Source organism: Paralichthys olivaceus, chromosome 18 (genome assembly GCF_024713975.1).
Source record: "Paralichthys olivaceus isolate ysfri-2021 chromosome 18, ASM2471397v2, whole genome shotgun sequence".
Classification (NCBI taxonomy): domain Eukaryota; kingdom Metazoa; phylum Chordata; class Actinopteri; order Pleuronectiformes; family Paralichthyidae; genus Paralichthys; species Paralichthys olivaceus.
Window position 1 is genome coordinate 3,192,580 of NC_091110.1, and position 27,625 is coordinate 3,220,204.

At 41.0% G+C, this 27,625-nt stretch overlaps 6 protein-coding genes across 12 annotated transcripts; all 6 read left to right on the top strand.

The window, feature by feature from the left end:
• The first annotated feature begins 1,114 nt into the window (after positions 1–1,114).
• On the top strand, positions 1,115–4,180 carry LOC138405416 (homeodomain-interacting protein kinase 2-like). Of its 2 annotated transcripts, XM_069513816.1 has the most exons (10): positions 1,115–1,336; positions 1,452–1,621; positions 1,733–1,923; positions 2,055–2,246; positions 2,345–2,526; positions 2,652–2,775; positions 2,889–3,008; positions 3,113–3,196; positions 3,301–3,470; positions 3,563–4,180. In XM_069513816.1, the coding sequence occupies exons 2-10, from the start codon at positions 1,612–1,614 to the stop codon at positions 4,080–4,082; spliced, it is 1,593 nt and encodes a 530-aa protein (XP_069369917.1). In that variant the 5' UTR covers positions 1,115–1,336; positions 1,452–1,611; the 3' UTR covers positions 4,083–4,180. The 2 variants fall into 2 exon arrangements, with proteins under 2 accessions (XP_069369917.1, XP_069369915.1); XM_069513814.1 differs by lacking the exon at positions 1,452–1,621 and having other exon boundaries at positions 1,117–1,336.
• Positions 4,181–5,955: 1,775 nt separating this feature from the next.
• On the top strand, positions 5,956–8,829 carry LOC138405417 (homeodomain-interacting protein kinase 2-like). The gene is made up of 9 exons (XM_069513817.1): positions 5,956–6,093; positions 6,489–6,679; positions 6,810–7,001; positions 7,100–7,281; positions 7,411–7,534; positions 7,648–7,767; positions 7,872–7,955; positions 8,060–8,229; positions 8,322–8,829. The coding sequence occupies exons 1-9, from the start codon at positions 6,045–6,047 to the stop codon at positions 8,812–8,814; spliced, it is 1,605 nt and encodes a 534-aa protein (XP_069369918.1). The 5' UTR covers positions 5,956–6,044; the 3' UTR covers positions 8,815–8,829.
• A 1,848-nt stretch (positions 8,830–10,677) lies between these two features.
• Positions 10,678–13,662, top strand: LOC138405418 (homeodomain-interacting protein kinase 2-like). Of its 2 annotated transcripts, XM_069513819.1 has the most exons (9): positions 10,678–10,826; positions 11,222–11,412; positions 11,543–11,734; positions 11,833–12,014; positions 12,140–12,263; positions 12,377–12,496; positions 12,601–12,684; positions 12,789–12,958; positions 13,051–13,662. In XM_069513819.1, exons 1-9 carry the CDS (start codon positions 10,778–10,780, stop codon positions 13,568–13,570), a joined length of 1,632 nt encoding a protein of 543 aa, XP_069369920.1. In that variant the 5' UTR covers positions 10,678–10,777; the 3' UTR covers positions 13,571–13,662. The 2 variants fall into 2 exon arrangements, with proteins under 2 accessions (XP_069369920.1, XP_069369919.1); XM_069513818.1 differs by lacking the exon at positions 10,678–10,826 and having other exon boundaries at positions 10,907–11,412.
• A 1,573-nt stretch (positions 13,663–15,235) lies between these two features.
• Positions 15,236–18,290, top strand: LOC138405420 (homeodomain-interacting protein kinase 2-like). 2 transcript variants are annotated; one of them, XM_069513825.1, is made up of 10 exons: positions 15,236–15,453; positions 15,569–15,738; positions 15,850–16,040; positions 16,171–16,362; positions 16,461–16,642; positions 16,768–16,891; positions 17,005–17,124; positions 17,229–17,312; positions 17,417–17,586; positions 17,679–18,290. In XM_069513825.1, exons 2-10 carry the CDS (start codon positions 15,729–15,731, stop codon positions 18,196–18,198), a joined length of 1,593 nt encoding a protein of 530 aa, XP_069369926.1. In that variant the 5' UTR covers positions 15,236–15,453; positions 15,569–15,728; the 3' UTR covers positions 18,199–18,290. The 2 variants fall into 2 exon arrangements, with proteins under 2 accessions (XP_069369926.1, XP_069369924.1); XM_069513823.1 differs by lacking the exon at positions 15,569–15,738 and having other exon boundaries at positions 15,239–15,453.
• Positions 18,291–19,871: 1,581 nt separating this feature from the next.
• LOC138405419 (homeodomain-interacting protein kinase 2-like) lies at positions 19,872–22,898 on the top strand. Of its 3 annotated transcripts, XM_069513822.1 has the most exons (10): positions 19,873–20,081; positions 20,197–20,366; positions 20,478–20,668; positions 20,800–20,991; positions 21,090–21,271; positions 21,397–21,520; positions 21,634–21,753; positions 21,858–21,941; positions 22,046–22,215; positions 22,308–22,898. In XM_069513822.1, the coding sequence occupies exons 2-10, from the start codon at positions 20,357–20,359 to the stop codon at positions 22,798–22,800; spliced, it is 1,566 nt and encodes a 521-aa protein (XP_069369923.1). In that variant the 5' UTR covers positions 19,873–20,081; positions 20,197–20,356; the 3' UTR covers positions 22,801–22,898. The 3 variants fall into 3 exon arrangements, with proteins under 3 accessions (XP_069369921.1, XP_069369923.1, XP_069369922.1); XM_069513820.1 differs by having other exon boundaries at positions 19,872–20,081; positions 20,197–20,668; XM_069513821.1 differs by lacking the exon at positions 20,197–20,366 and having other exon boundaries at positions 19,874–20,081.
• A 1,758-nt stretch (positions 22,899–24,656) lies between these two features.
• On the top strand, positions 24,657–27,583 carry LOC138405421 (homeodomain-interacting protein kinase 2-like). 2 transcript variants are annotated; one of them, XM_069513826.1, is made up of 9 exons: positions 24,657–24,810; positions 25,175–25,365; positions 25,496–25,687; positions 25,786–25,967; positions 26,093–26,216; positions 26,330–26,449; positions 26,554–26,637; positions 26,742–26,911; positions 27,004–27,583. In XM_069513826.1, exons 1-9 carry the CDS (start codon positions 24,762–24,764, stop codon positions 27,494–27,496), a joined length of 1,605 nt encoding a protein of 534 aa, XP_069369927.1. In that variant the 5' UTR covers positions 24,657–24,761; the 3' UTR covers positions 27,497–27,583. The 2 variants fall into 2 exon arrangements, with proteins under 2 accessions (XP_069369927.1, XP_069369928.1); XM_069513827.1 differs by lacking the exon at positions 24,657–24,810 and adding an exon at positions 24,859–24,892.
• Positions 27,584–27,625: the final 42 nt, after the last annotated feature.

Here is a 27,625-nt window from a genome sequence, read left to right on the forward strand (position 1 = left end):
TACTGAGTGAGTGTTGATAAACATTAGCAAACTGTAAAATATGAAATATTATAGGTAGCTGTGCTTGCTAGCTACCAGCAACAATACCTATTTAACACAACACTACCACAAACAATACAAACATTTTAATAACAACAAGCTTTCCTGAGAAGAAGAATACTAATAAGAATACTAACAGGCTTCCTCTGTCACATATGATTATTCTCCAAGTGCTCTGCATGCAGCATGACAACAGGGAACAGTGTCTTTCGTATTCATATTGTCCAACTAGGGCTGGGTATCGCCACTGATTTCCCACATCAGATATATTCACAAGGTCTCGATTCAGTGAAGTTTCAGATTGGATTCAATATCAATTTATATCAGGATGTTTCATTGTACAATACCAATTTAGCTTGGATATGAAAGAAGAACTAAAGTTGTAAATGGTGCAAGGAAACCTCTAACTTGGTGCAAAATTAAAATAATATGGTAGGTCTGTCACAATAGCAAATGTTGTTGTATATTATATTGACCCAGAAAATATTGTGATAAAAGATATCATTGTCATCACTTTGGAACCATTTCATACCACTGATATCATGAAAATATTATAGCACAATAATAATAACCCTTACAAAGTTGCAGCCTCAGCTTCATGATCAGTATTGATCAGTATTTGATTATTATGCAGTTGAATGACAGAGATGAGCTGATATTTCTGATTATATAAATTATATTATGTACCTTTTTTTTAAAATAAATTCTTGGCATATTTGTGCTCATATTATCTGTTTTCTTAGGCTTGAATGGAAACCTGTTCCTACAGTGGTTTATTGTCGACTTTGTTTCATGTTCATGGTTGTGATGACACACAAAAAGATAAATCTGAAGTAAAATGAATTAAATGTGTTTATTTATTTATTTATACCATATGTATTAATTTGATTTGACTTTACACAATGTTGCTGTGAAAAATAATTCAGGTTGCATGTATACGTAGGTCATTTTGTGATGATATGTGATATGATACACAGACAACAACATTATTGGTTTAAGTTTCAGTGAGAGTCCATCACTGTCCATCAGAGGATCAGTGGAAAGTAACAATTTGATACATCAAAGGACTAGAGGCACAGGTTGCCTCTAGTCCAAAAGGGACAGGTTGCCTCTAGTCCTTTGATGTATCAAAACTGCACTTTGGGTATAGACTCCTTTACAACTGACTTTGAGAACGTCACTACCTGCTGCAAACCACCGCTGGTGTAAGAAGAGAAACGTCAATTTCCACAGTACTCGAGATACGAAATGGCAGAAAATCTAGTTTCACACAGCTGTTTGACAGCAAATAAAGCTGGTATGTATATTTCAACACACAGTAACCGGGAATGATTAAGTACATTTACTCAAATGCACTACTATGAATGCTTTAACTATACGTATCTAAGATTTCTTCTGCTTTATATCTCCAGGTAAATATGTCAAAGGAGCAGACTTTTGTTGAACAAAGTCAAAAAGTTGCATAATCCACAATGTGAAGAGATTTGTTTAGTAGGAAAGAGATGAAGAAGCAGAATGTGTTGTTTAAAGTTCAGGGAACAACAGGGTTGATGATTTGTGTGTTCAGGGTTGATGAAGCTGGGTGAGGAAGGGGAATATGAAGCATTGAATGTTGGGCTAATGGCACCAGCTTTCACTCTGCCCCTGCTGACTCCATATTGTAACCTTCTTATGTTCTTCTTCTTGGTCACAGATGAACAGATGCAGTCAGGGGATTCTGAGGTGCCACAGAGCAACATACTGTGCAGTGGCACCAACAGCTACCTCATAACTGAAGTGTGCGGAGAGGGGGCCTTTGGCAAAGTTGTCAAGGCCGTAAACATGGCCACATCTCAAGAAGTGGCCCTCAAAATCCTCAAACGTGAGGATGCTGCTCCAAGAGAGGTATGTAATCTTGTTCATTTTGAGGTTTTTGTTTCACATTGTCTTACTCCTAACTTGTTTCTTAGAATAACTGTTGAGACCATGCTGTGTCATCTACACCTCCTATATCCTGTTTCCTCTTTCCTCCACAGATGTGGATGCTTAAGGCAGTGAGCGCTCTTGACCCCACCAAAAGCAACGTGGTCGACTTCATTGAGCGGTTTCAGGACGGCGGACAGACCTGTCTGGTGTTTGAGCGGCTGGACATGAACCTGTACCAGCTGCTGCAACAACGACGTGGACATCCGTTGACTCTGAGTGAGATTCGGCCCATTGCTCACCAGGTAAACATGATGTGACTCCTTCATCAATCTATCATCGAGTGGTAACAAACCTGTATATCTTCTAGATCTGTAAATAACATTTGACATTGTTTCTGCAGTTGCTGACAACTTTTGCCGCACTGGAGAGCATTGGGGTGATCCACACAGACCTCAAACCAGACAATGTGATGCTGGTGAACCACGAGAGGGAGCCCTTCAGGGTGAAACTCATCGATTTTGGTGTGTCCTTCATGAGGTCAGAGAACACACGTGGCATGAAAACCCAGCCCATAGGCTTCAGGTAGGATCGATGTGCCAACCTGTGCACTTGTGTGTTTGTGTTGTAAATGATCCAGCAGAAATTGTCTTCAGCAAACATGATGAATTTTACTTTGTATTTATGTTGGTTCTTGTTTTCACTCACAGGTCACCTGAAGTCACCCTGGGCCTCCCTGTCTCAGAGGCCATTGATATGTGGGGTCTGGGCTGCATCCTCCTTTTCCTCTACCTCGCCAACCACCCGTTTTCAGTGGACTGCGAGTACCAGGGAGTAAGTATTCAAAGATTTAAATGCAACAACTGTTACATTCGGCCACAAAAACATGTTCAGACCAACAGGAGACTTGATTTTGGCTGATGTGATTTTCGTTATTCTCTGTCCAGATGAAGGGAATTGTAGACATGCTGGGTCAGCCAGATGATGACTTCCTCAAGGCTGGAATATACAGCCACCAATTTTTCATGGAGGACAAGCACTGGTGCAACCCAGGGTGGTCGATAAAGGTATTTTAACCAGTTTTAGAATATTTTTCTCCCACTCAGACAATAGCTCTTTCCAATGTTGAACACATTATAAAGTAACTGACCAACATGTTTTCTTCCTGTAGACCCCAAGTGAGTTTGAAAGTGGGACTGGCATCCAGGTCAAGGAGTGGGCCGGTGACATTGGAAGCCTGAATGACCTGATCACAGTAAGTCATCCATTTCGTTACTAAAGAAAGAATAAGTACCAAGTTTCTCTGCTGTTGAGAGACATGAAGTAGTTCAACTGTCACCTACTTTGTTTTAAATCCAGCTTCACCCAGTGCTGAATGGATCCATTGAGCTCCAGGACAGGAGAGCGTTCGTTAGTCTGCTCAAAGGCCTCCTTCAGATTGACCCCAGGAGGAGGCTAACGCCACAGAGGGGTCTCTCACACCCCTTTCTTACCATGGTCCACCTGATGGATAACATGGAAAGCCCATAGTAAGTAACTGGTTTCAGTCGTAGATGTATTAATTGAATGAGTTGTTGATTGATTGTTCACTGACTAATCTGCTGATTTGTGGTTGTTTTAGTGTAATGCATTGTCTGGACAGCATGGGGGTCTTAGACTTGGACGACTACGATGATGAGGAAGACTTTTGCTCAGATGTTGTGGCTGAGGAAGACCCCTGGGTGGAGGAGGCTTCAGTCGTCCCACAGTCAGAGGACACAGGCTCAGCTCCTCCTCACTCCAGTGTCAGGGTTGAAGAGCTGGACCCCCCATGTGATGAGACTGCAGCTACTGGCTCATCAGATGTTGTGGCTGAGGAAGACCCCTGGGTGGAGGAGGCTTCAGTTGTACCACACTCAGAGGACACAGGCTCAGCTCCTCCTCACTCCAGTGTCAGGGTTGAAGAGCTGGACCTCCCATGTGATGACACTGCAGCTGCTGGCTCAGATGCAGAGAAATCTACTGAGAGCCAACAATTACCTGATGCAGCTCAAGAGACACAGCTCTGTGAAGACACTCGTCCTGCCAGAGTCAGCAGACTGAAGAGGATGAGGAAGTTTTTTGGCAGAATTGTTAAGAGAGTGAAGAGATTGTTCAGATGAACGTGGATGAAGGACATGTGGAAATTTATTTTTATTTTTATAAATTGAAAAAAAGTGAATAAAAAGTGTTAATAAATAAATAAAAGTGTTAACTAACATTTTCTTGTTTTGTTGTTTAACCAGTTACTTTAAAAACTTAAAATGCACATGTAATAATATTGAAAAGAAGAAGCAAAATTAAAAATCCTTATACAGTTACCATCAGATGTGTTTATTTCTAAACTGCCCCACATCATCAAGATGACCCTGAAACTTTGTGCATTGCCATCTAGTGGTTGTTACATTCGGCCACAAAAACATGTTCAGAGTTAGAATTTATTGCAAAATAAATGTAAAAGGAAAATAAGATGCAGTTGCTTCAGTTTTTCACCGGGCTGAGGCTGAAGTCAAAGACGGTATCTGCTATAACCCGCTTTCTCCTCCCAACCATGCACCATGCCCACCAACTTATAGAGGTGCCCTCCTCACCATTTCACAAACGATAATTATTATTATTTCAATTAGAGAGATGACTATGACTCTGACAGCAAATCCTAATGTAGACTTCACAAATGGTTCACTTGTGTGTATAGTGGTCAAGTTTAAGAATTGACAGAGTAGTACATTAAACATCAATTAACTGTGTATGACTACTTTAAGTGTAGCACTACCTAACCAGGTACATTCACTTTATTAATACTGAGTGAGCTTTGATAAACATTAGCAAACTGTCAGATGTGAAATATTATAGGTAGCTGTGCTTGCTAGCTACCAGCAACAATACCTATTTAACACAACACTACCACAAACAATGCAAACATTTTAATAACAACAAGCTTTCCTGAGAAGAAGAATACTAATAAGAATACTAACAGGCTTCCCCTGTCACATATGATTAGTCTCAAAGTGCTCTGCATGCAGCATGACAACAGGGAACAGTGTCTTTCGTATTCATATTGTCCAACTAGGGCTGGGTATCGCCACTGATTTCCCACATCAGATATATTCACAAGGTCTCGATTCAGTGAAGTTTCAGATTGGATTCAATATCAATTTATTTCAGGATGTTTCTTGTACAATACCAATTTAGCTTGGATATGAAAGAAGAACTAAAGTTGTAAATAGTGCAAGGAAACCTCGAACTTGGTGCAAAATTAAAATAATATGGTAGGTCTGTCACAATAGCAAATGTTGTTGTATATTATATTGACCCAGAAAATATTGTGATAAAAGATATCATTGTCATCACTTTGGAACCATTTCATACCACTGATATCATGAAAATATTATAGCACAATAATAATAACCCTTACAAAGTTGCAGCCTCAGCTTCATGATCAGTCTTGATCAGTATTTGATTATTATGCAGTTGAATGGCAGAGATGAGCTGATATTTCTGATTATATAAATTATATTATGTACCTTTTTTTTAAAACTAATTCTTGGCATATTTGTGCTCATATTATCTGCTTTCTTTGGCTTGAATGGAAACCTGTTCCTACAGTGGGTTATTGTCGACTTTGTTTCACGTTCACGGTTGTGATGACACACAAAAAGATAAATCTGAAGTAAAATGAATTATTTGTGTTTATTTATTTATTTATACCATATGTATTAATTTGATTTCACTTTACACAATGTTGCTGTGAAAAATAATTCAGGTTGCATGTATACGTAGGTCATTTTGTGATTATATGTGATATGATACACAGACAACAACATTATTGGTGTAAGTTTCAGTGAGAGTCCATCACTGTCCATCAGAGGATCAGTGGAAAGTGACAATTTGATACATCAAAGGACAAGAGGCACAGGTTGCCTCTAGTCCAAAAGGGACAGGTTGCCTCTAGTCCTTTGATGTATCAAAACTGCACTTTGGGTATAGACTCCTTTACAACTGACTTTGAGAACATCACTACCTGCTGCAAACCACCGCTGGTGTAAGAAGAGAAACGTCAATATCCACAGTACTCACAATACGAAATGGCAGAAAATCTAGTTTCACACAGCTGTTTGACAGCAAATAAAGCTGGTATGTATATTTCAATAAACAGTAACTGGGAATTATTGAGTACATTTACTCAAATACACTACTATGAATGCTTTAACTATACGTATCTAAGATTTCTTCTGCTTTATATCCATGTAAATATGTCAAAGGAGCAGACTTTTGTTGAACAAAGTCAAAAAGTTTCATAATCCACAATGTGAAGAAAAAGATTTGTTTAGTAGGAAAGAGATGAAGCAGAATGTGTTGTTTAAAGTTCAGGGAACAACAGGGTTGATGATTTGTGTGTTCAGGGTTGATGAAGCTGGGTGAGGAAGGGGAATATGAAGCATTGAATGTTGGGCTAATGGCACCAGCTTTCACTCTGCCCCTGCTGACTCCATATTGTAACCTTCTTATGTTCTTCTTCTTGGTCACAGATGAACAGATGCAGTCAGGGGATTCTGAGGCGCCACAGAGCAACATACTGTGCAGTGGCACCAACAGCTACCTCATAACTGAAGTGTGCGGAGAGGGGGCCTTTGGCAAAGTTGTCAAGGCCGTAAACATGGCCACATCCCAAGAAGTGGCCATCAAAATCCTCAAACGTGAGGATGCTGCTCGAAGAGAGGTATGTAATCTTGTTCATTTTGAGGTTTTGTTTCACATTGTCTTACTCCTAACTTGTTTCTTAGAATAACTGTTGAGACCATGCTGTGTCATCTACACCTCCTATATCCTGTTTCCTCTTTCCTCTACAGATGTGGATGCTTAAGGCAGTGAGCGCTCTTGACCCCACCAAAAGCAACGTGGTCGACTTCATTGAGCGGTTTCAGGACGGCGGACAGACCTGTCTGGTGTTTGAGCGGCTGGACATGAACCTGTACCAGCTGCTGCAACAACGACGTGGACATCCGCTGACTCTGAGTGAGATTCGGCCCATTGCTCACCAGGTAAACATGATGTGACTCCTTAATCAATCTATCATCGAGTGGTAACATACCTGTTTGTCTTCTAGATCTGTAAATAACATTTGACATTGTTTCTGCAGTTGCTGACAACTTTTGCCGCACTGGAGAGCATTGGGGTGATCCACACAGACCTCAAACCAGACAATGTGATGCTGGTGAACCACGAGAGGGAGCCCTTCAGGGTGAAACTCATCGATTTTGGTGTGTCCTTCATGAGGTCAGAGAACACACGTGGCATGAAAACCCAGCCCATAGGCTTCAGGTAGGATCGATGTGCCAACCTCATTGTGTGCACTCGTGTTTGTGTTGTAAATGATCCAGCAGAAATTCTCTTCAGCATACATGATGAATTTGACTTTGTATTTATGTTGGTTCTTGTTTTCACTCACAGGTCACCTGAAGTCACCCTGGGCCTCCCTGTATCAGAGGCCATTGATATGTGGGGTCTGGGCTGCATCCTCCTTTTCCTCTACCTCGCCAACCACCCGTTTTCAGTGGACTGCGAGTACCAGGGAGTAAGTATTCAAAGATTTCAATGCAACAACTGTTACATTCGGCCACAAAAACATGTTCAGACCAACAGGAGACTTGATTTTGGCTGATGTGATTTTCGTTATTCTCTGTCCAGATGAAGGGAATTGTAGACATGCTGGGTCAGCCAGATGATGACTTCCTCAAGGCTGGAATATACAGCCACCAATTTTTCATGGAGGACAAGCACTGGTGCAACCCAGGGTGGTCGATAAAGGTATTTTAACCAGTTTTAGAATATTTTTCTCCCACTCAGACAATAGCTCTTTCCAATGTTGAACACATTATAAAGTAACTGACCAACATGTTTTCTTCCTGTAGACCCCAAGTGAGTTTGAAAGTGGGACTGGCATCCAGGTCAAGGAGTGGGCCGGTGACATTGGAAGCCTGAATGACCTGATCACAGTAAGTCGTCCATTTCGTTACTAAAGAAAGAATTAGTACCAAGTTTCTCTGCTGTTGAGAGACATGAAGTAGTTCAACTGTCACCTACTTTGTTTTAAATCCAGCTTCACCCAGTGCTGAATGGATCCATTGAGCTCCAGGACAGGAGAGCATTCGTCAGTCTGCTCAAAGGCCTCCTTCAGATTGACCCCAGGAGGAGGCTAACGCCACAGAGGGGTCTCTCACACCCCTTTCTTACCATGGTCCACCTGATGGATAACATGGAAAGCCCATAGTAAGTAACTGGTTTCAGTCGTAGATGTATTAATTGAATGAGTTGTTGATTGATTGTTCACTGACTAATCTGCTGATTTGTGTTTTTTTCAGTGTAATGCATTGTCTGGACAGCATGGGGGTCTTAGACTTGGACGACTACGATGATGAGGAAGACTTTTGCTCAGATGTTGTGGCTGAGGAAGACCCCTGGGTGGAGGAGGCTTCAGTCGTCCCACAGTCAGAGGACACAGGCTCAGCTCCTCCTCACTCCAGTATCAGGGTTGAAGAGCTGGACCCCCCATGTGATGAAGATGCAGCTGCTGGCTCATCAGATGTTGTGGCTGAGGAAGACCCCTGGGTGGAGGAGGCTTCAGTTGTACAACAGTCAGAGGACACAGGCTCAGCTCCTCCTCACTCCAGTGTCAGGGTTGAAGAGCTGGACCTCCCATGTGATGAGACTGCAGCTGAGAGCCAACAATTACCTGATGCAGCTCAAGAGACACAGCTCTGTGAATACACTCGTCCTGCCAGAGTCAGCAGACTGAAGAGGATGAGGAAGTTTTTTGGAAGAATTGTTAAGAAAGTGAAGAGATTGTTCAGATGAACGTGGATGAAGGACAAGTGGAAATGTATTTTTATTTTTATAAATTGAAAAAAAGTAAATAAAAAGTGTTAATAAAAAAATAAAAGTGTTAAGTAACATTTTCTTGTTTCGTTGTTTAACCAGTAACTTTAAAAACTTAAAATGCACATGTAATAATATTGAAAAGAAGAAGCAAAATTAAAAATCCTTATACAGTTACCATCAGATGTGTTTATTTCTAAACTGCCCCACATCATCAAGATGACCCTGAAACTTTGTGCAGCATTGCCATCTAGTGGTTGTTACATTCGGCCACAAAAACATGTTCAGAGTTAGAATTTATTGCAAAATAAATGTAATAGGAAAATAAGATGCAGTTGCTTCAGTTTTTCACCGGGCTGAGGCTGAAGTCAAAGACAGTATCTGCTGTAACCCGCTTTCTCCTCCCAACCATGCACCATGCCCACCAACTTATAGAGGTGCCCTCCTCACCATTTCACAAACGATAATTATTATTATTTCAATTAGAGAGATGACTATGACTCTGACAGCAAATCCTAATGTAGACTTCACAAATGGTTCACTTGTGTGTATAGTGGTCAAGTTTAAGAATTGACAGAGTAGTACATTAAACATCAATTAACTGTGTATGACTACTTTAAGTGTAGCACTACCTAACCAGGTACATTCACTTTATTAATACTGAGTGAGCTTTGATAAACATTAGTAAACTGTCAGATGTGAAATATTATAGGTAGCTGTGCTTGCTAGCTACCAGCAACAATACCTATTTAACACAACACTACCACAAACAATACAAACATTTTAATAACAACAAGCTTTCCTGAGAAGAAGAATACTAATAAGAATACTAACAGGCTTCCTCTGTCACATATGATTATTCTCCAAGTGCTCTGCATGCAGCATGACAACAGGGAACAGTGTCTTTCGTATTCATATTGTCCAACTAGGGCTGGGTATCGCCACTGATTTCCCACATCAGATATATTCACAAGGTCTCGATTCAGTGAAATTTCAGATTGGATTCAATATCGATTTATTTCAGGATGTTTCATTGTACAATACCAATTTAGCTTGGATATGAAAGAAGAACTAAAGTTGTAAACGGTGCAAGGAAACCTCTAACTTGGTGCAAAATTAAAATAATATGATAGGTCTGTCACAATAGCAAATGTTGTTGTATATTGTATTGACCCAGAAAATATTGTGATAAAAGATATCATTGTCATCACTTTGGAACCATTTCATACCACTGATATCATGAAAATATTATAGCACAATAATAATAACCCTTACAAAGTTGCAGCCTCAGCTTCATGATCAGTATTGATCAGTATTTGATTATTATGCAGTTGAATGGCAGAGATGAGCTGATATTTCTGATTATATAAATTATATTATGTAACTTTTTTTTTAAATAAATTCTTGGCATATTTGTGCTCATATTATCTGTTTTCTTTGGCTTGAATGGAAACCTGTTCCTACAGTGGTTTATTGTCGACTTTGTTTCATGTTCATGGTTGTGATGACACACAAAAAGATAAATCTGAAGTAAAATGAATTAATTGTGTTTATTTATTTATTTATACCATATGTATTAATTTGATTTCACTTTACACAATGTTGCTGTGAAAAATAATTCAGGTTGCATGTATACGTAGGTCATTTTGTGATTATATGTGATATGATACACAGACAACAACATTATTGGTGTAAGTTTCAGTGAGAGTCCATCACTGTCCATCAGAGGATCAGTGGAAAGTAACAATTTGATACATCAAAGGACTAGAGGCACAGGTTGCCTCTAGTCCAAAAGGGACAGGTTGCCTCTAGTCCTTTGATGTATCAAAACTGCACTTTGGGTATAGACTCCTTTACAACTGACATGAGAACGTCACAACCTGCTGCAAACCACCAGATGTAAGAAGAGAAACATCAATATCCACAGTACTCACAATACGAAATGACAGAAAATCTAGTTTCACACAGCTGTTTGACAGCAAATAAAGCAGGTATGTATATTTCAATAAACAGTAACTGGGAATTATTGAGTACATTTACTCAAATACACTACTATGAATGCTTTAACTATACGTATCTAAGATTTCTTCTGCTTTATATCCATGTAAATATGTCAAAGGAGCAGACTTTTGTTGAACAAAGTCAAAAAGTTTCATAATCCACAATGTGAAGAAAAAGATTTGTTTAGTAGGAAAGAGATGAAGCAGAATGTGTTGTTTAAAGTTCAGGGAACAACAGGGTTGATGATTTGTGTGTTCAGGGTTGATGAAGCTGGGTGAGGAAGGGGAATATGAAGCATTGAATGTTGGGCTAATGGCACCAGCTTTCACTCTGGCCTTGCTGACTCCATATTGTAACCTTCTTATGTTCTTCTTCTTGGTCACAGATGAACAGATGCAGTCAGGGGATTCTGAGGTGCCACAGAGCAACATACTGTGCAGTGGCACCAACAGCTACCTCATAACTGAAGTGTGCGGAGAGGGGGCCTTTGGCAAAGTTGTCAAGGCCGTAAACATGGCCACATCTCAAGAAGTGGCCCTCAAAATCCTCAAACGTGAGGATGCTGCTCCAAGAGAGGTATGTAATCTTGTTCATTTTGAGGTTTTGTTTTACATTGTCTTACTCCTAACTTGTTTCTTAGAATAACTGTTGAGACCATGCTGTGTCATCTACACCTCCTATATCCTGTTTCCTCTTTCCTCTACAGATGTGGATGCTTAAGGCAGTGAGCGCTCTTGACCCCACCAAAAGCAACGTGGTCGACTTCATTGAGCGGTTTCAGGACGGCGGACAGACCTGTCTGGTGTTTGAGCGGCTGGACATGAACCTGTACCAGCTGCTGCAACAACGACGTGGACATCCGCTGACTCTGAGTGAGATTCGGCCCATTGCTCACCAGGTAAAGATGATGTGACTCCTTCATCAATCTATCATCGAGTGGTAACATACCTGTTTGTCTTCTAGATCTGTAAATAACATTTGACATTGTTTCTGCAGTTGCTGACAACTTTTGCCGCACTGGAGAGCATTGGGGTGATCCACACAGACCTCAAACCAGACAATGTGATGCTGGTGAACCACGAGAGGGAGCCCTTCAGGGTGAAACTCATCGATTTTGGTGTGTCCTTCATGAGGTCAGAGAACACGCGTGGCATGAAAACCCAGCCCATAGGCTTCAGGTAGGATCGATGTGCCAACCTGTGCACTTGTGTGTTTGTGTTGTAAATGATCCAGCAGAAATTGTCTTCAGCAAACATGATGAATTTGACTTTGTATTTATGTTGGTTCTTGTTTTCACTCACAGGTCACCTGAAGTCACCCTGGGCCTCCCTGTCTCAGAGGCCATTGATATGTGGGGTCTGGGCTGCATCCTCCTTTTCCTTTACCTCGCCAACCACCCATTCTCAGTGGACTGCGAGTACCAGGGAGTAAGTATTCAAAGATTTAAATGCAACGACTGTTACATTCGGCCACAAAAACATGTTCAGCCCAACAGGAGACTTGATTTTGGCTGATGTGATTTTCGTTATTCTCTGTCCAGATGAAGGGAATTGTAGACATGCTGGGTCAGCCAGATGATGACTTCCTCAAGGCTGGAATACACAGCCACCAATTCTTCATGGAGGACAAGCACTGGTGCAACCCAGGGTGGTCGATAAAGGTATTTTAACCAGTTTTAGAATATTTTTCTCCCACTCAGACAATAGCTCTTTCCAATGTTGAACACATTATAAAGTAACTGACCAACATGTTTTCTTCCTGTAGACCCCAAGTGAGTTTGAAAGTGGGACTGGCATCCAGGTCAAGGAGTGGGCCAGTGACATTGGAAGCCTGAATGACCTGATCACAGTATGTCATCCATTTCATTACTAAAGAAAGAATTAGTACCAAGTTTCTCTGCTGTTGAGAGACATGAAGTAGTTAAACTGTCACCTACTTTGTTTTAAATCCAGCTTCACCCAGTGCTGAATGGATCCATTGAGCTCCAGGACAGGAGAGCGTTCGTTAGTCTGCTCAAAGGCCTCCTTCAGATTGACCCCAGGAGGAGGCTAACGCCACAGAGGGGTCTCTCCCACCCCTTTCTTACCATGGTCCACCTGATGGATAACATGGAAAGCCCATAGTAAGTAACTGGTTTCAGTCGTAGATGTATTAAGGGAATGAGTTGTTGATTGATTCTTCACTGACTAATCTGCTGATATGTGTTTTTTTCAGTGTAATGCATTGTCTGGACAGCATGGGGGTCTTAGACTTGGACGACTACGATGATGAGGAAGACTTTTGCTCAGATGTTGTGGCTGAGGAAGACCCCTGGGTGGAGGAGGCTTCAGTCGTCCCACAGTCAGAGGACACAGGCTCAGCTCCTCCTCACTCCAGTATCAGGGTTGAAGAGCTGGACCCCCCATGTGATGAGGATGCAGCTGCTGGCTCATCAGATGTTGTGGCTGAGGAAGACCCCTGGGTGGAGGAGGCTTCAGTTGTACAACAGTCAGAGGACACAGGCTCAGATCTTCCTCACTCCAGTGTCAGGGTTGAAGAGCTGGACCTCCCATGTGATGACACTGCAGCTGCTGGCTCAGATGCAGAGAAATCAGCTGAGAGCCAACAATTACCTGATGCAGCTCAAGAGACACAGCTCTGTGAAGACACTCGTCCTGCCAGAGTCAGCAGACTGAAGAGGATGAGGAAGTTTTTTGGAAGAATTGTTAAGAAAGTGAAGAGATTGTTCAGATGAACATGGATGAAGGACAAGTGGAAATGTATTTTTATTTTTATAAATTGAAAAAAAGTAAATAAAAAGTGTTAATAAAAAAATAAAAGTGTTAAGTAACATTTTCTTGTTTCGTTGTTTAACCAGTAACTTTAAAAACTTAAAATGCACATGTAATAATATTGAAAAGAAGAAGCAAAATTAAAAATCCTTATACAGTTACCATCAGATGTGTTTATTTCTAAACTGCCCCACATCATCAAGATGACCCTGAAACTTTGTGCAGCATTGCCATCTAGTGGTTGTTACATTCGGCCACAAAAACATGTTCAGAGTTAGAATTTATTGCAAAATAAATGTAATAGGAAAATAAGATGCAGTTGCTTCAGTTTTTCACCGGGCTGAGGCTGAAGTCAAAGACGGTATCTGCTGTAACCCGCTTTCTCCTCCCAACCATGCACCATGCCCACCAACTTATAGAGGTGCCCTCCTCACCATTTCACAAACGATAATTATTATTATTTCAATTAGAGAGATGACTATGACTCTGACAGCAAATCCTAATGTAGACTTCACAAATGGTTCACTTGTGTGTATAGTGGTCAAGTTTAAGAATTGACAGAGTAGTACATTAAACATCAATTAACTGTGTATGACTACTTTAAGTGTAGCACTACCTAACCAGGTACATTCACTTTATTAATACTGAGTGAGCTTTGATAAACATTAGCAAACTGTCAGATGTGAAATATTATAGGTAGCTGTGCTTGCTAGCTACCAGCAACAATACCTATTTAACACAACACTACCACAAACAATACAAACATTTTAATAACAACAAGCTTTCCTGAGAAGAAGAATACTAATAAGAATACTAACAGGCTTCCTCTGTCACATATGATTATTCTCCAAGTGCTCTGCATGCAGCATGACAACAGGGAACAGTGTCTTTCGTATTCATATTGTCCAACTAGGGCTGGGTATCGCCACTGATTTCCCACATCAGATATATTCACAAGGTCTCGATTCAGTGAAATTTCAGATTGGATTCAATATCGATTTATTTCAGGATGTTTCATTGTACAATACCAATTTAGCTTGGATATGAAAGAAGAACTAAAGTTGTAAACGGTGCAAGGAAACCTCTAACTTGGTGCAAAATTAAAATAATATGATAGGTCTGTCACAATAACAAATGTTGTTGTATATTGTATTGACCCAGAAAATATTGTGATAAAAGATATCATTGTCATCACTTTGGAACCATTTCATACCACTGATATCATGAAAATATTATAGCACAATAATAATAACCCTTACAAAGTTGCAGCCTCAGCTTCATGATCAGTATTGATCAGTATTTGATTATTATGCAGTTGAATGGCAGAGATGAGCTGATATTTCTGATTATATAAATTATATTATGTAACTTTTTTTTTAAATAAATTCTTGGCATATTTGTGCTCATATTATCTGTTTTCTTTGGCTTGAATGGAAACCTGTTCCTACAGTGGTTTATTGTCGACTTTGTTTCATGTTCATGGTTGTGATGACACACAAAAAGATAAATCTGAAGTAAAATGAATTAATTGTGTTTATTTATTTATTTATACCATATGTATTAATTTGATTTCACTTTACACAATGTTGCTGTGAAAAATAATTCAAAAATAATAACAAGAGGCACAGGTTGCCTCTAGTCCAAAAGGGACAGGTTGCCTCTAGTCCTTTGATGTATCAAAACTGCACTTTGGGTATAGACTCCTTTACAACTGACTTTGAGAACGTCACTACCTGCTGCAAACCACCGCTGGTGTAAGAAGAGAAACGTCAATTTCCACAGTACTCGAGATACGAAATGGCAGAAAATCTAGTTTCACACAGCTGTTTGACAGCAAATAAAGCTGGTATGTATATTTCAACACACAGTAACCGGGAATGATTGAGTACATTTACTCAAATACACTACTATGAATGCTTTAACTATACGTATCTAAGATTTCTTCTGCTTTATATCTCCAGGTAAATATGTCAAAGGAGCAGACTTTTGTTGAACAAAGTCAAAAAGTTGCATAATCCACAATGTGAAGAGATTTGTTTAGTAGGAAAGAGATGAAGAAGCAGAATGTGTTGTTTAAAGTTCAGGGAACAACAGGGTTGATGATTTGTGTGTTCAGGGTTGATGAAGCTGGGTGAGGAAGGGGAATATGAAGCATTGAATGTTGGGCTAATGGCACCAGCTTTCACTCTGGCCTTGCTGACTCCATATTGTAACCTTCTTATGTTCTTCTTCTTGGTCACAGATGAACAGATGCAGTCAGGGGATTCTGAGGTGCCACAGAGCAACATACTGTGCAGTGGCACCAACAGCTACCTCATAACTGAAGTGTGCGGAGAGGGGGCCTTTGGCAAAGTTGTCAAGGCCGTAAACATGGCCACATCTCAAGAAGTGGCCCTCAAAATCCTCAAACGTGAGGATGCTGCTCCAAGAGAGGTATGTAATCTTGTTCATTTTGAGGTTTTGTTTTACATTGTCTTACTCCTAACTTGTTTCTTAGAATAACTGTTGAGACCATGCTGTGTCATCTACACCTCCTATATCCTGTTTCCTCTTTCCTCTACAGATGTGGATGCTTAAGGCAGTGAGCGCTCTTGACCCCACCAAAAGCAACGTGGTCGACTTCATTGAGCGGTTTCAGGACGGCGGACAGACCTGTCTGGTGTTTGAGCGGCTGGACATGAACCTGTACCAGCTGCTGCAACAACGACGTGGACATCCGCTGACTCTGAGTGAGATTCGGCCCATTGCTCACCAGGTAAAGATGATGTGACTCCTTCATCAATCTATCATCGAGTGGTAACATACCTGTTTGTCTTCTAGATCTGTAAATAACATTTGACATTGTTTCTGCAGTTGCTGACAACTTTTGCCGCACTGGAGAGCATTGGGGTGATCCACACAGACCTCAAACCAGACAATGTGATGCTGGTGAACCACGAGAGGGAGCCCTTCAGGGTGAAACTCATCGATTTTGGTGTGTCCTTCATGAGGTCAGAGAACACGCGTGGCATGAAAACCCAGCCCATAGGCTTCAGGTAGGATCGATGTGCCAACCTGTGCACTTGTGTGTTTGTGTTGTAAATGATCCAGCAGAAATTGTCTTCAGCAAACATGATGAATTTGACTTTGTATTTATGTTGGTTCTTGTTTTCACTCACAGGTCACCTGAAGTCACCCTGGGCCTCCCTGTCTCAGAGGCCATTGATATGTGGGGTCTGGGCTGCATCCTCCTTTTCCTTTACCTCGCCAACCACCCATTCTCAGTGGACTGCGAGTACCAGGGAGTAAGTATTCAAAGATTTAAATGCAACGACTGTTACATTCGGCCACAAAAACATGTTCAGCCCAACAGGAGACTTGATTTTGGCTGATGTGATTTTCGTTATTCTCTGTCCAGATGAAGGGAATTGTAGACATGCTGGGTCAGCCAGATGATGACTTCCTCAAGGCTGGAATACACAGCCACCAATTCTTCATGGAGGACAAGCACTGGTGCAACCCAGGGTGGTCGATAAAGGTATTTTAACCAGTTTTAGAATATTTTTCTCCCACTCAGACAATAGCTCTTTCCAATGTTGAACACATTATAAAGTAACTGACCAACATGTTTTCTTCCTGTAGACCCCAAGTGAGTTTGAAAGTGGGACTGGCATCCAGGTCAAGGAGTGGGCCAGTGACATTGGAAGCCTGAATGACCTGATCACAGTATGTCATCCATTTCATTACTAAAGAAAGAATTAGTACCAAGTTTCTCTGCTGTTGAGAGACATGAAGTAGTTAAACTGTCACCTACTTTGTTTTAAATCCAGCTTCACCCAGTGCTGAATGGATCCATTGAGCTCCAGGACAGGAGAGCGTTCGTTAGTCTGCTCAAAGGCCTCCTTCAGATTGACCCCAGGAGGAGGCTAACGCCACAGAGGGGTCTCTCCCACCCCTTTCTTACCATGGTCCACCTGATGGATAACATGGAAAGCCCATAGTAAGTAACTGGTTTCAGTCGTAGATGTATTAAGGGAATGAGTTGTTGATTGATTCTTCACTGACTAATCTGCTGATATGTGTTTTTTTCAGTGTAATGCATTGTCTGGACAGCATGGGGGTCTTAGACTTGGACGACTACGATGATGAGGAAGACTTTTGCTCAGATGTTGTGGCTGAGGAAGACCCCTGGGTGGAGGAGGCTTCAGTCGTCCCACAGTCAGAGGACACAGGCTCAGCTCCTCCTCACTCCAGTATCAGGGTTGAAGAGCTGGACCCCCCATGTGATGAGGATGCAGCTGCTGGCTCATCAGATGTTGTGGCTGAGGAAGACCCCTGGGTGGAGGAGGCTTCAGTTGTACAACAGTCAGAGGACACAGGCTCAGATCTTCCTCACTCCAGTGTCAGGGTTGAAGAGCTGGACCTCCCATGTGATGACACTGCAGCTGCTGGCTCAGATGCAGAGAAATCAGCTGAGAGCCAACAATTACCTGATGCAGCTCAAGAGACACAGCTCTGTGAAGACACTCGTCCTGCCAGAGTCAGCAGACTGAAGAGGATGAGGAAGTTTTTTGGAAGAATTGTTAAGAAAGTGAAGAGATTGTTCAGATGAACATGGATGAAGGACAAGTGGAAATGTATTTTTATTTTTATAAATTGAAAAAAAGTAAATAAAAAGTGTTAATAAAAAAATAAAAGTGTTAAGTAACATTTTCTTGTTTCGTTGTTTAACCAGTAACTTTAAAAACTTAAAATGCACATGTAATAATATTGAAAAGAAGAAGCAAAATTAAAAATCCTTATACAGTTACCATCAGATGTGTTTATTTCTAAACTGCCCCACATCATCAAGATGACCCTGAAACTTTGTGCAGCATTGCCATCTAGTGGTTGTTACATTCGGCCACAAAAACATGTTCAGAGTTAGAATTTATTGCAAAATAAATGTAATAGGAAAATAAGATGCAGTTGCTTCAGTTTTTCACCGGGCTGAGGCTGAAGTCAAAGACGGTATCTGCTGTAACCCGCTTTCTCCTCCCAACCATGCACCATGCCCACCAACTTATAGAGGTGCCCTCCTCACCATTTCACAAACGATAATTATTATTATTTCAATTAGAGAGATGACTATGACTCTGACAGCAAATCCTAATGTAGACTTCACAAATGGTTCACTTGTGTGTATAGTGGTCAAGTTTAAGAATTGACAGAGTAGTACATTAAACATCAATTAACTGTGTATGACTACTTTAAGTGTAGCACTACCTAACCAGGTACATTCACTTTATTAATACTGAGTGAGCTTTGATAAACATTAGCAAACTGTCAGATGTGAAATATTATAGGTAGCTGTGCTTGCTAGCTACCAGCAACAATACCTATTTAACACAACACTACCACAAACAATACAAACATTTTAATAACAACAAGCTTTCCTGAGAAGAAGAATACTAATAAGAATACTAACAGGCTTCCTCTGTCACATATGATTATTCTCCAAGTGCTCTGCATGCAGCATGACAACAGGGAACAGTGTCTTTCGTATTCATATTGTCCAACTAGGGCTGGGTATCGCCACTGATTTCCCACATCAGATATATTCACAAGGTCTCGATTCAGTGAAATTTCAGATTGGATTCAATATCGATTTATTTCAGGATGTTTCATTGTACAATACCAATTTAGCTTGGATATGAAAGAAGAACTAAAGTTGTAAACGGTGCAAGGAAACCTCTAACTTGGTGCAAAATTAAAATAATATGATAGGTCTGTCACAATAACAAATGTTGTTGTATATTGTATTGACCCAGAAAATATTGTGATAAAAGATATCATTGTCATCACTTTGGAACCATTTCATACCACTGATATCATGAAAATATTATAGCACAATAATAATAACCCTTACAAAGTTGCAGCCTCAGCTTCATGATCAGTATTGATCAGTATTTGATTATTATGCAGTTGAATGGCAGAGATGAGCTGATATTTCTGATTATATAAATTATATTATGTAACTTTTTTTTTAAATAAATTCTTGGCATATTTGTGCTCATATTATCTGTTTTCTTTGGCTTGAATGGAAACCTGTTCCTACAGTGGTTTATTGTCGACTTTGTTTCATGTTCATGGTTGTGATGACACACAAAAAGATAAATCTGAAGTAAAATGAATTAATTGTGTTTATTTATTTATTTATACCATATGTATTAATTTGATTTCACTTTACACAATGTTGCTGTGAAAAATAATTCAAAAATAATAACAAGAGGCACAGGTTGCCTCTAGTCCAAAAGGGACAGGTTGCCTCTAGTCCTTTGATGTATCAAAACTGCACTTTGGGTATAGACTCCTTTACAACTGACTTTGAGAACGTCACTACCTGCTGCAAACCACCGCTGGTGTAAGAAGAGAAACGTCAATTTCCACAGTACTCGAGATACGAAATGGCAGAAAATCTAGTTTCACACAGCTGTTTGACAGCAAATAAAGCTGGTATGTATATTTCAACACACAGTAACCGGGAATGATTGAGTACATTTACTCAAATACACTACTATGAATGCTTTAACTATACGTATCTAAGATTTCTTCTGCTTTATATCTCCAGGTAAATATGTCAAAGGAGCAGACTTTTGTTGAACAAAGTCAAAAAGTTGCATAATCCACAATGTGAAGAGATTTGTTTAGTAGGAAAGAGATGAAGAAGCAGAATGTGTTGTTTAAAGTTCAGGGAACAACAGGGTTGATGATTTGTGTGTTCAGGGTTGATGAAGCTGGGTGAGGAAGGGGAATATGAAGCATTGAATGTTGGGCTAATGGCACCAGCTTTCACTCTGGCCTTGCTGACTCCATATTGTAACCTTCTTATGTTCTTCTTCTTGGTCACAGATGAACAGATGCAGTCAGGGGATTCTGAGGTGCCACAGAGCAACATACTGTGCAGTGGCACCAACAGCTACCTCATAACTGAAGTGTGCGGAGAGGGGGCCTTTGGCAAAGTTGTCAAGGCCGTAAACATGGCCACATCTCAAGAAGTGGCCCTCAAAATCCTCAAACGTGAGGATGCTGCTCCAAGAGAGGTATGTAATCTTGTTCATTTTGAGGTTTTTGTTTCACATTGTCTTACTCCTAACTTCTTTCTTAGAATAACTGATGAGACCATGCTGTGTCATCTACACCTCCTATATCCTGTTTCCTCTTTCCTCCACAGATGTGGATGCTTAAGGCAGTGAGCGCTCTTGACCCCTGCAAAAGCAACGTGGTCGACTTCATTGAGCGGTTTCAGGACGGCGGACAGACCTGTCTGGTGTTTGAGCGGCTGGACATGAACCTGTACCAGCTGCTGCAACAACGACGTGGACATCCGCTGACTCTGAGTGAGATTCGGCCCATTGCTCACCAGGTAAAGATGATGTGACTCCTTCATCAATCTATCATCGAGTGGTAAAATACCTGTATATCTTCTAGATCTGTAAATAACATTTGACATTGTTTCTGCAGTTGCTGACAACTTTTGCCGCACTGGAGAGCATTGGGGTGATCCACACAGACCTCAAACCAGACAATGTGATGCTGGTGAACCACGAGAGGGAGCCCTTCAGGGTGAAACTCATCGATTTTGGTGTGTCCTTCATGAGGTCAGAGAACACACGTGGCATGAAAACCCAGCCCATAGGCTTCAGGTAGGATCGATGTGCCAACCTGTGCACTTGTGTGTTTGTGTTGTAAATGATCCAGCAGAAATTGTCTTCAGCAAACATGATGAATTTGACTTTGTATTTATGTTGGTTCTTGTTTTCACTCACAGGTCACCTGAAGTCACCCTGGGCCTCCCTGTGTCAGAGGCCATTGATATGTGGGGTCTGGGCTGCATCCTCCTTTTCCTCTACCTCGCCAACCACCCGTTTTCAGTGGACTGCGAGTACCAGGGAGTAAGTATTCAAAGATTTAAATGCAACAACTGTTACATTCGGCCACAAAAACATGTTCAGACCAACAGGAGACTTGATTTTGGCTGATGTGATTTTCGTTATTCTCTGTCCAGATGAAGGGAATTGTAGACATGCTGGGTCAGCCAGATGATGACTTCCTCAACGCTGGAATATACAGCCACCAATTTTTCATGGAGGACAAGCACTGGTGCAACCCAGGGTGGTCGATAAAGGTATTTTAACCAGTTTTAGAATATTTTTCTCCCACTCAGACAATAGCTCTTTCCAATGTTGAACACATTATAAAGTAACTGACCAACATGTTTTCTTCCTGTAGACCCCAAGTGAGTTTGAAAGTGGGACTGGCATCCAGGTCAAGGAGTGGGCCAGTGACATTGGAAGCCTGAATGACCTGATCACAGTAAGTCATCCATTTCATTACTAAAGAAAGAATTAGTACCAAGTGTCTCTGCTGTTGAGAGACATGAAGTAGTTAAACTGTCACCTACTTTGTTTTAAATCCAGCTTCACCCAGTGCTGAATGGATCCATTGAGCTCCAGGACAGGAGAGCGTTCGTTAGTCTGCTCAAAGGCCTCCTTCAGATTGACCCCAGGAGGAGGCTAACGCCACAGAGGGGTCTCTCACACCCCTTTCTTACCATGGTCCACCTGATGGATAACATGGAAAGCCCATAGTAAGTAACTGGTTTCAGTCGTAGATGTATTAAGGGAATGAGTTGTTGATTGATTGTTCACTGACTAATCTGCTGATATGTGTTTTTTTCAGTGTAATGCATTGTCTGGACAGCATGGGGGTCTTAGACTTGGACGACTACGATGATGAGGAAGACTTTTGCTCAGATGTTGTGGCTGAGGAAGACCCCTGGGTGGAGGAGGCTTCAGTCGTCCCACAGTCAGAGGACACAGGCTCAGCTCCTCCTCACTCCAGTGTCAGGGTTGAAGAGCTGGACCCCCCATGTGATGAGACTGCAGCTACTGGCTCATCAGATGTTGTGGCTGAGGAAGACCCCTGGGTGGAGGAGGCTTCAGTTGTACCACACTCAGAGGACACAGGCTCAGCTCCTCCTCACTCCAGTGTCAGGGTTGAAGAGCTGGACCTCCCATGTGATGAGACTGCAGCTGAGAGCCAACAATTACCTGATGCAGCTCAAGAGACACAGCTCTGTGAAGACACTCGTCCTGCCAGAGTCAGCAGACTGAAGAGGATGAGGAAGTTTTTTGGCAGAATTGTTAAGAGAGTGAAGAGATTGTTCAGATGAACGTGGATGAAGGACATGTGGAAATTTATTTTTATTTTTATAAATTGAAAAAAAGTGAATAAAAAGTGTTAATAAATAAATAAAAGTGTTAACTAACATTTTCTTGTTTTGTTGTTTAACCAGTTACTTTAAAAACTTAAAATGCACATGTAATAATATTGAAAAGAAGAAGCAAAATTAAAAATCCTTATACAGTTACCATCAGATGTGTTTATTTCTAAACTGCCCCACATCATCAAGATGACCCTGAAACTTTGTGCATTGCCATCTAGTGGTTGTTACATTCGGCCACAAAAACATGTTCAGAGTTAGAATTTATTGCAAAATAAATGTAAAAGGAAAATAAGATGCAGTTGCTTCAGTTTTTCACCAGGCTGAGGCTGAAGTCAAAGACGGTATCTGCTGTAACCCGCTTTCTCCTCCCAACCATGCACCATGCCCACCAACTTATAGAGGTGCCCTCCTCACCATTTCACAAACGATAATTATTATTATTTCAATTAGAGAGATGACTATGACTCTGACAGCAAATCCTAATGTAGACTTCACAAATGGTTCACTTGTGTGTATAGTGGTCAAGTTTAAGAATTGACAGAGTAGTACATTAAACATCAATTAACTGTGTATGACTACTTTAAGTGTAGCACTACCTAACCAGGTACATTCACTTTATTAATACTGAGTGAGCTTTGATAAACATTAGCAAACTGTCAGATGTGAAATATTATAGGTAGCTGTGCTTGCTAGCTACCAGCAACAATACCTATTTAACACAACACTACCACAAACAATACAAACATTTTAATAACAACAAGCTTTCCTGAGAAGAAGAATACTAATAAGAATACTAACAGGCTTCCCCTGTCACATATGATTAGTCTCCAAGTGCTCTGCATGCAGCATGACAACAGGGAACAGTGTCTTTCGTATTCATATTGTCCAACTAAGGCTGGGTATCGCCACTGATTTCCCACATCAGATATATTCACAAGGTCTCGATTCAGTGAAATTTCAGATTGGATTCAATATCAATTTATTTCAGGATGTTTCATTGTACAATACCAATTTAGCTTGGATATGAAAGAAGAACTAAAGTTGTAAATAGTGCAAGGAAACCTCGAACTTGGTGCAAAATTAAAATAATATGGTAGGTCTGTCACAATAGCAAATGTTGTTGTATATTATATTGACCCAGAAAATATTGTGATAAAAGATATCATTGTCATCACTTTGGAACCATTTCATACCACTGATATCATGAAAATATTATAGCACAATAATAATAACCCTTACAAAGTTGCAGCCTCAGCTTCATGATCAGTATTGATCAGTATTTGATTATTATGCAGTTGAATGGCAGAGATGAGCTGATATTTCTGATTATATAAATTATATTATGTACCTTTTTTTTTAACTAATTCTTGGCATATTTGTGCTCATATTATCTGCTTTCTTTGACTTGAATGGAAACCTGTTCCTACAGTGGGTTATTGTCGACTTTGTTTCACGTTCACGGTTGTGATGACACACAAAAAGATAAATCTCAAGTAAAATGAATTAATTGTGTTTATTTATTTATTTATACCATATGTATTAATTTGATTTCACTTTACACAATGTTGCTGTGAAAAATAATTCAGGTTGCATGTATACGTAGGTCATTTTGTGATTATATGTGATATGATACACAGACAACAACATTATTGGTTTAAGTTTCAGTGAGAGTCCATCACTGTCCATCAGAGGATCAGTGGAAAGTAACAATTTGATACATCAAAGGACTAGAGGCACAGGTTGCCTCTAGTCCAAAAGGAACAGGTTGCCTCTAGTCCTTTGATGTATCAAAACTGCACTTTGGGTATAGACTCCTTTACAACTGACATGAGAACGTCACTACCTGCTGCAAACCACCGCTGGTGTAAGAAGAGAAACGTCAATTTCCACAGTACTCGAAATACGAAATGGCAGAAAATCTAGTTTCACACAGCTGTTTGACAGAAAATAAAGCAGGTATGTATATTTCAATAAACAGTAACTGGGAATTATTGAGTACATTTACTCAAATACGCTACTATGTCTACGATATCTCCAGGTAAATATGTCAAAGGAGCAGACTTTTGTTGAACAAAGTCAAAAAGTTGTATAATCCACAATGTGAAGAAAAAGATTTGTTTAGTAGGAAAGAGATGAAGCAGAATGTGTTGTTTAAAGTTCAGGGAACAACAGGGTTGATGATTTGTATGTTCAGGGTTGATGAAGCTGGGTGAGGAAGGGGAATATGAAGCATTGAATGTTGGGCTAATGGCACCAGCTTTCACTCTGCCCCTGCTGACTCCATATTGTAACCTTCTTATGTTCTTCTTCTTGGTCACAGATGAACAGATGCAGTCAGGGGATTTTGAGGCACCACAGAGCAAAATACTGTGCAGTGGCACCAACAGCTACCTCATAACTGAAATGTGCGGAGAGGGGGCCTTTGGCAAAGTTGTCAAGGCCGTAAACATGGCCACATCCCAAGAAGTGGCCATCAAAATCCTCAAACGTGAGGATGCTGCTCGAAGAGAGGTATGTAATCTTGTTCATTTTGAGGTTTTGTTTCACATTGTCTTACTCCTAACTTGTTTCTTAGAATAACTGTTGAGACCATGCTGTGTCACCTACACCTCCTATATCCTGTTTCCTCTTTCCTCCACAGATGTGGATGCTTAAGGCAGTGAGCGCTCTTGACCCCACCAAAAGCAACGTGGTCGACTTCATTGAGCGGTTTCAGGACGGCGGACAGACCTGTCTGGTGTTTGAGCGGCTGGACATGAACCTGTACCAGCTGCTGCAACAACGACGTGGACATCCGCTGAATCTGAGTGAGATTCGGCCCATTGCTCACCAGGTAAACATGATGTGACTCCTTAATCAATCCATCATCGAGTGGTAACATACCTGTTTGTCTTCTAGATCTGTAAATAACATTTGACATTGTTTCTGCAGTTGCTGACAACTTTTGCCGCACTGGAGAGCATTGGGGTGATCCACACAGACCTCAAACCAGACAATGTGATGCTGGTGAACCACGAGAGGGAGCCCTTCAGGGTGAAACTCATCGATTTTGGTGTGTCCTTCATGAGGTCAGAGAACACGCGTGGCATGAAAACCCAGCCCATAGGCTTCAGGTAGGATCGATGTGCCAACCTGTGCACTTGTGTGTTTGTGTTGTAAATGATCTAGCAGAAATTGTCTTCAGCAAACATGATGAATTTGACTTTGTATTTATGTTGGTTCTTGTTTTCACTCACAGGTCACCTGAAGTCACCCTGGGCCTCCCTGTGTCAGAGGCCATTGATATGTGGGGTCTGGGCTGCATCCTCCTTTTCCTTTACCTCGCCAACCACCCGTTTTCAGTGGACTGCGAGTACCAGGGAGTAAGTATTCAAAGATTTAAATGCAACAACTGTTACATTCGGCCACAAAAACATGTTCAGACCAACAGGAGACTTGATTTTGGCTGATGTGATTTTCGTTATTCTCTGTCCAGATGAAGGGAATTGTAGACATGCTGGGTCAGCCAGATGATGACTTCCTCAAGGCTGGAATATACAGCCACCAATTTTTCATGGAGGACAAGCACTGGTGCAACCCAGGGTGGTCGATAAAGGTATTTTAACCAGTTTTAGAATATTTTTCTCCCACTCAGACAATAGCTCTTTCCAATGTTGAACACATTATAAAGTAACTGACCAACATGTTTTCTTCCTGTAGACCCCAAGTGAGTTTGAAAGTGGGACTGGCATCCAGGTCAAGGAGTGGGCCGGTGACATTGGAAGCCTGAATGACCTGATCACAGTAAGTCGTCCATTTCGTTACTAAAGAAAGAATAAGTACCAAGTTTCTCTGCTGTTGAGAGACATGAAGTAGTTCAACTGTCACCTACTTTGTTTGAAATCCAGCTTCACCCAGTGCTGAATGGATCCATTGAGCTCCAGGACAGGAGAGCATTCGTCAGTCTGCTAAAAGGCCTCCTTCAGATTGACCCCAGGAGGAGGCTAACGCCACAGAGGGGTCTCTCCCACCCCTTTCTTACCATGGTCCACCTGATGGATAACATGGAAAGCCCATAGTAAGTAACTGGTTTCAGTCGTAGATGTATTAAGGGAATGAGTTGTTGATTGATTGTTCACTGACTAATCTGCTGATTTGTGTTTTTTTCAGTGTAATGCATTGTCTGGACAGCATGGGGGTCTTAGACTTGGACGACTACGATGATGAGGAAGACTTTTGCTCAGATGTTGTGGCTGAGGAAGACCCCTGGGTGGAGGAGGCTTCAGTCGTCCCACAGTCAGAGGACACAGGCTCAGCTCCTCCTCACTCCAGTGTCAGGGTTGAAGAGCTGGACCCCCCATGTGATGAGACTGCAGCTGCTGGCTCATCAGATGTTGTGGCTGAGGAAGACCCCTGGGTGGAGGAAGCATCAGTTGGAGCACAGTCAGAGGACACAGGCTCAGCTCCTCCTCACTCCAGTGTCAGGGTTGAAGAGCTGGACCCCCCATGTGATGACACTGCAGCTGAGAGCCAACAATTACCTGATGCAGCTCAAGAGACACAGCTCTGTGAAGACACTCGTCCTGCCAGAGTCAGCAGACTGAAGAGGATGAGGAAGTTTTTTGGCAGAATTGTAAAGAGAGTGAAGAGATTGTTCAGATGAACTTGGATGAGGGACAAGTGGAAATTAATTTTAATTAAAGTATAAATGTAAATAAATTAAAAAAAAATAAATAAAAGTGTTAAGTAACATTTTCTTGTTTTGTTGTTTAACCAGTCACTTTAAAAACTT